At 35.3% G+C, this 12,352-nt stretch overlaps 4 protein-coding genes across 4 annotated transcripts; 2 read left to right on the plus strand and 2 right to left on the minus strand.

The window, feature by feature from the left end:
• Positions 1-469: 469 nt before the first annotated feature.
• DNA2 (bifunctional ATP-dependent DNA helicase/ssDNA endodeoxyribonuclease) lies at positions 470-4,993 on the plus strand (the record flags this gene model as incomplete). Its single annotated transcript, XM_015609715.1, has 1 exon — positions 470-4,993. One exon carries the CDS (start codon positions 470-472, stop codon positions 4,991-4,993), a length of 4,524 nt encoding a protein of 1,507 aa, XP_015469502.1.
• Positions 4,994-5,093: 100 nt separating this feature from the next.
• Positions 5,094-7,520, minus strand: AC631_00886 (ubiquitin ligase complex subunit; the record flags this gene model as incomplete). Its single annotated transcript, XM_015609716.1, has 1 exon — positions 5,094-7,520. The coding sequence occupies one exon, from the start codon at positions 7,518-7,520 to the stop codon at positions 5,094-5,096; it is 2,427 nt and encodes an 808-aa protein (XP_015469503.1).
• Positions 7,521-7,923: 403 nt separating this feature from the next.
• STV1 (Stv1p) lies at positions 7,924-10,758 on the plus strand (the record flags this gene model as incomplete). The annotated part of the gene is made up of 1 exon (XM_015609717.1): positions 7,924-10,758. The coding sequence occupies one exon, from the start codon at positions 7,924-7,926 to the stop codon at positions 10,756-10,758; it is 2,835 nt and encodes a 944-aa protein (XP_015469504.1).
• A 130-nt stretch (positions 10,759-10,888) lies between these two features.
• AC631_00888 (uncharacterized protein) lies at positions 10,889-12,181 on the minus strand (the record flags this gene model as incomplete). The annotated part of the gene is made up of 1 exon (XM_015609718.1): positions 10,889-12,181. One exon carries the CDS (start codon positions 12,179-12,181, stop codon positions 10,889-10,891), a length of 1,293 nt encoding a protein of 430 aa, XP_015469505.1.
• Between the last annotated feature and the right edge of the window lie 171 nt (positions 12,182-12,352).

Genomic DNA, 12,352 nt, shown 5'->3' on the forward strand with positions numbered 1-12,352 from the left:
TTAGATAAATTTGTACTTTAATACAATAATCCTCTAATGTTTTATGCAAGAATAAGGAACTTTGGTATACCTGTAATTAGTTTCAGTAACTTCCAAAAAGATCAGATATAATATCCTTGTAACAATTATCTAATAATACGAAGAAATGTTATCTTAAAATCCTAATCTCTTAGTACTTATGATGGGTTGATTGAAATTTTTCAATCGATGAGGTTTAAAATTTTTCCCATCTCTTGGAAAGTTACACAAAATTATCAAATACGACATTTGTCGTTTTGGTGCAAAATAATTTATTTGGAGTGCAACACGTCCTATTCTTTGTATTTGTACATGTAAATAATCAGCCAGTCGTTAGGATAAATACCCCATTATTAGCATATAAAGTGTTTTGATAGATTCTAAAGCGTGTAAGATGACAGATAAGCGGCCGGGGATAGCGCCGGTTTCAATGTCAAACGGTGTAAAAAAAATGAAGACTAACGACACTGGATCAAACTATAAAGAGAACATACATGATCCGAATAAAGTACGAACAAAACCGACCAAGACAACATATTTTTTCCAGCCTACCAATACGCTAGCATATAGAGATAGGGACTCTAAAGAACAGAAGGATGGGGCGACGAATAATGGGACACCAAATGTGTTGAAGGAATCAGACCCGAATGCGGTATCATATACGATCCCGCTGGTGCAACAGATCAAGACCCCGTCAAAAACATATGAAAGCTACGAGAAGTTTATTCAGGAGCAGCAGAGTTCGGATGACAGTTTTGAGGGTATACGATGGAGAACAAGCCCCCGGAAGGGGATCTGCAAAGGCGTGGGTGGAATGCCATCCTCCCCATTGAAAAATACTGTATCACCGAAGAGAAGGGGAGAGGAACTGAAGCTGTCGTCTACATTAGTGAATGAACAAGCCAATTCGGTGTTATCGAAGTATGGAGCCGGATTCCATAACATTCTGTCGCAAACTCCAACGATGAACAGGACGCATTCAGATATCTCATCATCGGAAAGTGTACATAAAAAGTTTATCAATGCACAACAGTCACCTTCATTGACGCGTACGAAGTCTTTTGGAATAGATACTCTTGCTAGCTCAAAGACAAATAAGCTCTACCGGTTTGAGCGGCCAAATTCCAAATCTGCAACGCCTAAAACAACCGCATCCTTATCAAACTCTACCTCGCTTAACAGCTGGATCGATAAGTTTGACAAAAGTAATCTGAAGCTGGGATCCTTTCCATGTGCTATTGATTTGAAGACCATGGCTCCGTCAACTAATGAGATAATAAATTCGGCTCAACACACAAATAATGATAACGAAATTAAGCATATACATGAGCCTAATGCTAGTATACATGAAGATCTTGTTGCTCCAGACGTTTTAAATGGCATTGATTTCAGTGATGATTTCAGTGACTCTGGCTTGATGACTTCTCCCAATAAACCTGAAGACCGTGGTAAAATCGAGCCAGTGCTGGTTGATTCTGATGATCCATTTTCATCTGATGATGAGATAGTATTGACCGCTATGAGAACGCAATCGAAGAGCTTGGAGACAAAGTCCGAAATTATTGATGAGGATGACTCGGAAGATCCGTTTTCTGATGATGATGTAAAGTTTTCACAACTCGATACGAAAATAGAGACTCGACCTTCATCTTCCTCCCAAAAACATTTGAGTACTCAAGAAAAGTCAGATATTCGTCATGCAGAATCGTTTCAAAATGATATAAAGAGACTAGAAGATCTTCAGTCAATTTGCAAGGGTACTAATGACGGTACTGTAATTAATGACTCAAAGTTATCGTATTCCCGTCCTGATTTACAACGATTTCAAATCAAGTCTATTTTGAATAATACATATAAAGTTCAAAATAGAATTAGAAACCAAGCAATCTTGACTGTTGTTGATGGAAGCTTGGAAGAACTGAAATTAATTCTTAGAGGAGAATACTTACAACTTGATTTTCAAATTCATGATGTAATTCATTTAATCCTCACTGATCCTTCGCATCCAAAACTCGTTGATGATACCCATAATTTGCTAATTTGGAATCCAGATATATTAGTCTCAGCTACAACTGTATCTCAGCAAATGGGGTGTCCTAGAAAGAGTGTTCTAATCAATCGACTAAGCTTTCCCGGTGAATCATCTGTTCCTTTAATTGTAGGTATAATTACTCATGAAATTTTTCAATCTTGTTTCCATAATGAAAATTGGAGTATGGACTACATGAAAGGATTAATGGAATATGAAATTCAATCAAAGCTTCTCCTGATTTATAGCATCGGAAATGAAGTAGAAAAGGTAAGGACTGAGATTCAGAATCAATTACCATATCTAGAGACATGGTTCAAGACCTACTTCAAGAAGCCTTTGTCGTCACATACTTCAATTCCTACAAATCATGGAAATCAAAAAGTAATGTTTGCTGTTAACAAAGCTTTGGATATTGAAGAAAACATTTGGTCACCAATGTTCGGCCTTAAAGGAAAAGTAGATGTAACTCTTGAAGCACAATTATTTGATCAAACTACAAATGGTAAATATTTATTACCGATGGAAATTAAGACTGGTAGGGAATATATTAGTCACCATGCTCAGTCTTCTTTATATTCTTTACTATTCAAAGATAGATACGACATGGATGTTAACATGTTTTTGTTGGTATATACAAAAGAAAGAATATCAAAGAAATATGATATCAGTCGTACCGATTTAAAATCTTTAGTTAATTTGCGTAATCGAATCACAAAATACTTTAAATCAGGAACGAGAGAGCTTCCAGAATTGATAAAGCAATCTCAATGTGATCGTTGTGAAGTCCAGCAGGCTTGTATGACTATTAATAAATTAGTGGAAAATGGAACAGCCGAAGAAAGTGGATTACCAAAAGATGTTTATGAACATTTAACGCTCCATTTGGAGAATGATAAACAATCAAGAGGTTTTTATAACTATTGGGATAATCTTATTACTCAAGAAGAAGGTATAATGACGAACTTAAAAAAAGATTTATGGACTCTTACTGCTAAAGAGCGTGAAAACACTAAAGGCAAAGCTTTATCAGACCTTATTATTAAGGACTCAAATGATAATGATGATTTCCAGGATGAGTTTTTCTATACCTTTGAGAGGCGCAATAATGCAAAGTCTTTACAGAATTCACAATTAATCAAGTATGATAGAATTATTATAAGTGACCAAGAGGGACATTTTGCAATCGCACAAGGGTTTATTATTGCCATCAGGCCTAGCTTTATAAAAGTCTCAGTTAATAGGCGAATTGTTAATTCGAACCTCAAAATGGATGGTTTTAACAAGACGGATAATCAAACATTTCAAAGTGTGCTTCATAAAAACCTGCAGTTCCAAAAACTGAATCAATTGTACCGTATAGATAAAGATGACATGTTTCATGGTATGGGCTTGGCTAGATACAATATTTTGAACTTGTTCCTAAAGGATGGTGACTCACGTAGACGGGAAGCAATTGTAAACTTACAAGAACCAAAGTTTATACCATCAAAGTTACAGTATGATATTTCTTCGGAAAATTTCAATAGCGATCAAATTGGTGCATTTGATAAGATTTTAAGTACGAAGGACTATTCATTAATCTTAGGAATGCCAGGAACTGGGAAAACTACTGTGATAGCACAAATAATTAAACTTTTGGTAGAAAATAAGAAAACCGTTTTGTTAGCCTCCTATACACATTCTGCTGTGGATAATATACTTTTGAAGGTTAAAGACTACGGAATTGACATTTTGAGGATTGGATCACCTTTAAAAGTTCATAAAGATATTAGAAAATATGTTGCAGGCTTTGATGCAAACAAGCAGATCAAAAATTATGATGATTTTATTGCCACTTATATGACACCTTCGGTAGTAGCTACCACATGTTTAGGGATTGGAGACATTGCTTTCAATTTGAGAACGCATTTTGATTATTGCATTATCGACGAAGCCTCTCAAGTATCGCTACCTATTAGTATCGGTCCATTGCGATTTTGCGATAAGTTCGTATTGGTAGGTGATCACAATCAGCTACCTCCATTGGTCCAGCACCCAAACCCTGCTATTAAGCAAGGTTTATCTCGTTCTTTGTTCAAAATATTGAGTGAGACGTACCCACAAAGCGTTGCTGAATTAACTTATCAATACCGAATGTGTGAGGAAATCATGTTGTTATCAAACGTATTGATATATGGCGGACGCTTAAAATGTGGTTCAGAAAAGGTTGCTAAGCAATGTTTATATATTCCAAAGCCGAATATGATAGAAAATCAAATATCCTCACAATATCTTACAAAGTTACGAAAAGAAGATTTATGGATTGACACTATTTTAAAGCCAGAGAATAAGGTAATTTTCATTAACCATGATGATGTTCCAGGAATTGAAAGGACAATAGGTGAAAAAGTTGAAAACTTAGTTGAAGTGAACTTGATTAAACAAATAGTTGAAAGTTTAACTATGTGTGGTGCTAATGAATCGAGTATTGGAGTAATGTCCTTGTACAGATCGCAATTAAGATTATTGCATAGAGGGTTACAGCATAAACCAGATGTGGAAGTATTAACGGCCGATCAATTTCAAGGCAGAGATAAAGATTGTATAATAATTTCGTTAGTGAGATCAAACAAAGAGAATAAGGTTGGTGATCTTCTAAAGGAGTGGAGAAGAGTTAATGTTGCGATAACGAGATCTAAATCAAAACTCATCATATTAGGTTCTAAATCTACTTTAAAAAGTGTCAAAATGTTGGAGGCCTTTATGGCTCTTATTGAAAGTAGAGGGTGGATGTATGATTTACCTCCAAATGCAGACAAATTTTATGAGTTTGCATTCATTGAAAACCTAAGCAACCCAGAAAGAAATGTAAAGCCGAAGGCAAATCAAAATTTAACCAAAAATTCTAGAATTATAAATAACAATCCGCTTATAAGAGATATAATTAATGACATGACAAATTAATGACGTATTAATGACAAACACAATTCACTATATGGATAGATATATAGTCAACAATTTATAGAATGAATTTTACAAAAACGTAAGTAAATATATGTACAAATCAGAGTGCAAAAAAGTGGAATTCGAAATTTCGTCTTCTGAAATGAAACTGATTCCCAACCCATCCATTCTGAGGTTGCTGATCGTCTAGTTGTTGTTGGTTATTATCGTTCTGATTTGGTTGCACATTGTCCTGGTTGGGATTCCTCATCCTTTGCAATTGGCGATATACGTTCTGCACGAAAAATATCATAAAAAACAGTACTGTAAGGAAAATTACTAAATAATCCCCTACATCGGATTCTTCGTCGTCGTAATACAGCCCACCTTCGTGATGAGCTTTTGCTCTTGCATTGGACTTTTCTGAAGCTTCTGATGAATCCTGTTTATTATTATTCCCAATATTCTTAAATGCACTCAACCAGCCAGTGGTTTCACTATTATCGTTTGCACTGAGCTTTTTCTTATTAAATAAGAATTTAAAACGCAACCTTAATAAGGCTAAATTGATGGGAATTTTGTTTGAATTTCTGTCGGTCAGCTCTCGATATTTCAAGCTTAAGTCATAATATCTCTTAGCCATGAAGTAATCTACAGAACTATCGGCTGGTCCTAGGCCATATTCATACATATATGCCAAATTGTAACAGCCGTGAGATGAGTGTTGATGAGCGGCCTTGTTGAAATAGGTGAATGCTTTACTATAATCCGTAGAAAAATTCGATCCAGCAATTCCATTCAAGTAAAGATCACCTAGCAAAACTGTAGCATCAATATTATTTTGCAACGAAGCCCTTTCAAGATATTTAAGAGATGAGTCTATCCTATCCTTTGTAAACGTTTTTCTTTTATGTTTCAGAATGAACGGTTGTAACTGGAAGAGTAAATAGGACGTAGAAACTTGTGCATTCTCTAAACCTTGCTCAGCAGCAATCAGATAACCAATTAAAGCGTTCTTAAAATTACCAAATCGTAATTCATCAAAGGCATATTTTAAATGTGGCATAAAGTATCTCTCTAATCGTTCTACAAATATCTTGTAATACATGGCAGTGTTCTCACAAGTGAACTGTCTATCTTTTTGAACAGCAGCACCAACTCCAGACTGTAAAAACTCTCCCAAGTAGTATAAGGCTTCTGTATTACCTTTGTAAACTGCTTTTTGAACATTTTCGAATATTTGTTCACGATATGGGCTCAGAAATACTACTTCATTTCCACTTTCGTTTATCAATAACTTAGCAAGGTTGAGCCGTGCTTCATGTGAATCAAGTTTTATAGCATCCTTATAATACTCAATAGCAGTTCTTGTGTTTTGTTTTCCTTCAATAAGCCCTTTATCATATATTTGTCCAATGTCATTAAATGCTTCGGACGTATTTCTAAGCTTCGTAGATGCTTCAAGCCAGTGTAAAGCACGGTCGTAATTTTTTTCAGTTCCATGACCCTTAAGATACATATGCCCCAAAAGTCCCTGGCAGCGACTCAAAAAAATTATATTAATTTCATTTGCATTACGATAATTTTTCACACCATAAACCGACTCACCATAATCAACACATTCTCTCAATATCTCAAATGCTCTAGTATGATTTTTGGTTATAAAATAGTCTCCGTCGTATTGTTCCAACGCATCGTAATAATATTCAACTGGCTCGTGGTCAATTTCCAAATTGAATTCATTTAAAACATTCTTCGAAGACGTGTAGCTTTTAGATGTCGAGTATATTGATGTAGGGCTCTCGCTTACTTTGTCTGCGTAAATTCCTCCGTTAAAATCAGGCAACCTTATGTTGTAGAATAGATCATCCTCTTCATTCTCTTCGTCATAATTCTTTAATAAATCGATTCCAATATGTGACACCCTGGTATAATAATAAAGCGCCAAATCACAATTTAAAGGAACTCCACTCCCCACTAAACTTCTATACGCCAAAGCCAAGATGGAATTAGTATCACCATTTGCCAACCCAAACTCATAGTACAAGTTAGCCTTAGATTGGTCTATGGGTAACTCCCCAAACGCTCCTGTAGCATATAAAAACCCAAGCATAAAATATGCATGTCCGTTCGCTTTGATAGATACCGCCCTATGATAGTAATCAAGCGCCTTTGAATAGTTTGCCACAGTCGAATAATTTCCAAACACGTACACATCAGCCGCCGCTACCAATGCTTCAGGATAATTCAACACCACCGCTTCCTCTAGTATCCCTAATGCTCTCTCAAACTCAACTTCTTCGCTTGTTTTGCTCTTTGGCTCATGTTCATAATCATTGATGTCTTCTCTGTATTGGGGAATAAACAAATTATTGTCAATATTGTTGTGATTATACACCGGCTCCCTTAGCTCATACTGTGACGGTAGCTTCTCTATTATATCTATTGCTTTATTATACAACTCAATTCCACTAGCCGCTACTATTGGTTGTACTAAAATGCAAAGAACATATATCGTTCCTGTGAGTATTCTAAGATGATTCTTCATGTATTTTATTCTGCACCAAGTTCCCTATCATCCAATTTCCGATCTTAAACTCGGTCCAACTATACAATGACTCGAATCACTAAATGTGCTATTATACTTCTCTATAAATAGCGTATTGACGCCATGTCAATACTACTTAGTAGATCTACTTGTCATTACGTATTAAAATATAACCTGTAAAATGAGATCTAATCTGTAAAACCGTTACTTAGCCTGAAAGACTGGGCCAACGATCTATCAAAGCGGGTATTATAATACCATTAAGAAACAATTAGTTTACGGTATCGAACGGTGATTTTGGGTCGTTCATTTGAATTCCAAGCTTGGTAGTTTATATCAAAGACAGTTTTTTAAGAGACTAGTTAAAATTAATCAATTCGGAGACACGCTATAGAGATTTAAAATGCTTCCAATAGTGCTGCAACAAGGTCAAGACAACCCCCAGAATGAGGCAATATTCAGGTCAGCACCAATGACATTGGTTCAGTTTTATGTGACTATTGAGCTAGCTCGAGATGTTGTTTATACGTTAGGAAAACTCGGAGATGTTCATTTCAGGGATTTGAACTCGAAGTTGACACCGTTTCAAAGGACATTTGTAAACGAGTTACGGGGCATTGATAAAATAGAATCACACTTATCGTTTTTACGGAGCATGATGGACAAATATGATACTTTAGGAGCAACACCATATCTGAGTTTACAGGCTGATCAAAGACCCTTACCATCTGCATCGGAAATGGACAATACCAGAGCTGAGGTTACTACATTTTATGAAAGAATCAAACATCTTGATAACTCATATAATTCGTTGGACCAGCAAAAGTTCAAATACATTGAAAACCGGTACGTGGTCACCGCTGTCAATCGATTCCATTCATCGTCTTTGGCGAGAGTGGATGACATTGATCAGCGTTTTGCAATTCATGGTGATACAGATGATGAAGATAATGTAGCGTTGTTGAACAATAGAAATAATAGCTTGGAGGATCCAGTAATCGATGCTGCCATTCTCGAAGACTCAGGCTTTAATTCCATTTCCGGATCTATAGCAAGAGAAAAAGTGCCTCTCCTAAGAAATATATTGTGGAGAACATTGAGAGGTAACTTATTCTTTCATGATATACCCATAGAAGACGAAAAAATGTCCAACTTTAGTGTGAAAAATCCCGAATTTATAGACAAAAATGTTTTTATGGTATACATACACGGGGAGTTTTTGAAACAGAGAGTCAGAAGAATTATACAATCTCTAGACGGGATAATTTATGATAATGTAAATGGAGGATCCAGTGCAAGAGCCGAAACCTTGACTGACTTGAATCACAAAATTGAGGATTTAAATAATGTTGTGCTGAGCACAAGAGAACATTTAATAGCTGACTTACTCATTTTCCAAGAAGGCTATCTCGATAGATGTTATTTAGTTCAAAGGGAGAAGTTCATATATCAGACTCTAAACAAGTTTGATATGGATGGTACGAGAAGGTGTCTCGTAGGAGAAGGATGGATTCCTAAATCTGATTTTTCAACCTGCCGACAAACATTGAAAAACTTAATCCACCAAAAGTCCCGTCACGTTATACCAGAAAACAACTCTCAGGAATCAATTTCTTTATCTGCTGAGAATACAGATACACGAACAACCCCTGATCCAGAAAACTCCGATAATTTATTTGCAATTGGTGATGCAAATGTAGATGATACTATAGATGCAGAAAATGAAGATTACAATTCCTTAGTTGCAGTCGTTAATGAACTTTCTACAAACCGTACTCCTCCAACCTATCATAAGACAAATAAGTTCACATCTGCTTTCCAACTGATCATTGATGCATATGGTATTGCTACTTATCAAGAAGTGAATCCAGGACTAGCAACGATTATCACTTTCCCATTTATGTTTGCTATTATGTTTGGTGACTTAGGGCATGGGTTCATTGTATTCTTAATTAGTTTGTATTTGATTAAGAATGAATCTCATTTTGGCCCAATGAAGAACAAGGATGAGATTTTTGAAATGGCTTTCAATGGTAGATACATTGTTTTATTAATGGGATTTTTTTCTATGTACACAGGTTTCATTTATAATGATATTTTCTCGAAATCAATGAGTTTTTTCAAATCTGGCTGGGAATGGGAGTTCCCAAAAGATTATGATTTTGGAAAGGATGGTCCAGTTACTCTTATTGCTAAGAAAATACCAGGACACACTTACATTTTTGGATTAGACTGGGCATGGCATGGATCTGAAAATAATTTGTTGTTTACAAATTCGTATAAGATGAAATTATCTATTTTGATGGGTTTTATACACATGAATTATTCGTTATTTTTCAGCTTAGTAAACTATAGATATTTCAAATCTAGAGTTGATATTATTGGTAATTTTATTCCAGGGTTTTTATTTATGCAAAGTATTTTTGGTTATTTGTCACTTACTATTGTATACAAGTGGTCTGTTGATTGGATAGGTAAAGAGAAGCAGCCACCAGGATTGTTAAACATGTTGATTAATATGTTCTTGGCACCTGGTAATATAGAGGAACAACTTTATCCAGGCCAAAAATTTGTCCAAATTGTTCTTGTATTGATTGCAGCAATTTGTGTCCCTTGGCTTTTACTTTATAAGCCAATGACATTGAAGCGTCAGAATAATAAAGCCGTAGAGCTAGGATATTCCGATTTGCATTCCCAAATGAACCACAGTCTCCAAATGCACGAAGAAGAAGAAGCAATCATGTTGGAAAATCAATTGAACAATGATCCTCCTGATGAAGTAGATATGTTGGATGACAATTTTAGATTCCCTAATGATGTTGAACCATTATTTCATAATTCTGCTGCTCATTCTGATGATCATGATTCATTCAATTTTGGAGATATCGTTATTCATCAAGTTATCCATACAATTGAATTTTGCTTGAATTGTGTTAGTCATACAGCTTCATATCTTAGATTATGGGCTCTATCTTTAGCCCATGCTCAATTGTCAACAGTTTTATGGTCAATGACTATTCAAAATGCATTCGGTACTTACGGTGGTTGGGGTATATTTATGACAGTAGTATTATTTGGTATGTGGTTTATTCTTACAGTTTGTATTTTAGTTTTGATGGAAGGCACTTCGGCTATGTTGCATTCTTTAAGATTACATTGGGTTGAAGCTATGTCAAAGTTTTTTGAAGGTGAAGGTTATGCATATGAACCTTTCACATTTGAGTCGATTGATATATAAATTATAAACTAAGTAGTTTGAAGCACCTGTGCTTTAGAATCCTTCTTGTTCTGGTATATATATAGCTCTTTTTGCTTAGCTATTGACTTGTTTCGTTAAATAGATACTTTTTTTCATAGAGCTTTCCATGCTAAAATTTCCAAGACATTTTTCCCTTCTCCGTTGCCACGATTAGCCTTAATGCCACTAGGCAAACTGCGCTTGATAATAATAGAATTCCATTATAAATAATTGGGTTCCTATAATCACTTGCTTTGAGGCCTTGGTTGGTAATCATCAAACCAGCTAAAGGGGAGCCTAGCATACTTCCGACACCTCTACTGAAATACATTAAACCACTCATCGATTGATAATTTACCACTCCGAATAATTCAACAAGACATGTTGGTAGCAACGATATTATAACACCTGAAAAAACGCCATAGAATATAACAAATGAAATGTAAGCATCTCTTGCTTGCACCATCCATAGTGTAAAAATGGTAATAGCGCTTAAAATGCTACATACAATAATTGTATTCATTCTTCCAAATTTATCACCGACATATCCCAAAAGAATTTTAAAGCATGCATTAATAGCATTATTCAAACCAATAAACAAGGCGCCTTGGTTGTAACTGAAATTTAAGGTTCTTGCATATTTCGACATATAAATTAATGGAATTAAATATCCCGCTGATTGTAGAAGACCGCCTAAAATAATAAGCAATACCTTCCATGAACCTAACTGACGAAGGTTAAATAGCTTGTTGTTAGTTCTAAAATTGCTAACATTAGGCTCCACAACCAAAAAGCTAGCAATCACCGTTAAAATTAAATTCATAAAGCCAAGTGCTCTAACACACCATTGCCAGCCAACAATTTCAATTAAATACCGACTAATATTGGCCATTGCTAATCCCCCAAACCCAGTTCCACTGAATAATATTCCCATGGCAATTGCTCTATGACGATTAAAATAAAATGGTGCACATACAACTGGTGGTAAGTAAAGAAGACTTGAGCCTACGCCAAACAACAAGCCTTGTGCTAAAACAAATTGATAAAGCTCGCTGCAAAATCCCGTAAGAATTAAGCCAAGAGACATCAGTACGCTTCCAATTAACATTATATTGCGTGGTTTCAAATAATACATAATACTCTTGTTAAAAATACCACACAAATATGTAAGTGCTGTACCTAAGGTCCCAACTATTGCAACTTCTGAATCTGAATAATGCTTCAAAGGTCCATCTTTAGAAGTATAGAATTCTTGAAAAACCCCATATGAAAACCCTATCCCAAATGTCATAAAGTTACAAATAAATCCAGCTATTACTACTTTTATACCATCCTTATTGTTAGATATTGTTTCAATAAAATCCCATTGCTTCGATGCTATATCATCGTTGGGTTCTTCTTCGGATCTTATACTATCATTCATTTCAGTGTCATACACTAATTGTTTAGACAATTATCGTCATAAATTCTCAAAATTCCGCAAGTATTTTGGGAGTGAGTGCCAGTTCATGATGATTCATTTTTACAAAACTTGTGAAGTACAAAGTGCTAATGCACAAGTGAATACATATATATAAGCATTAAACTATTAGCA

The sequence above is a fragment of the Debaryomyces fabryi genome (assembly GCF_001447935.2).
Source record: "Debaryomyces fabryi strain CBS 789 chromosome Unknown contig00010, whole genome shotgun sequence".
In the NCBI taxonomy this organism is placed as follows: Eukaryota; Fungi; Ascomycota; class Pichiomycetes; order Serinales; family Debaryomycetaceae; genus Debaryomyces; species Debaryomyces fabryi.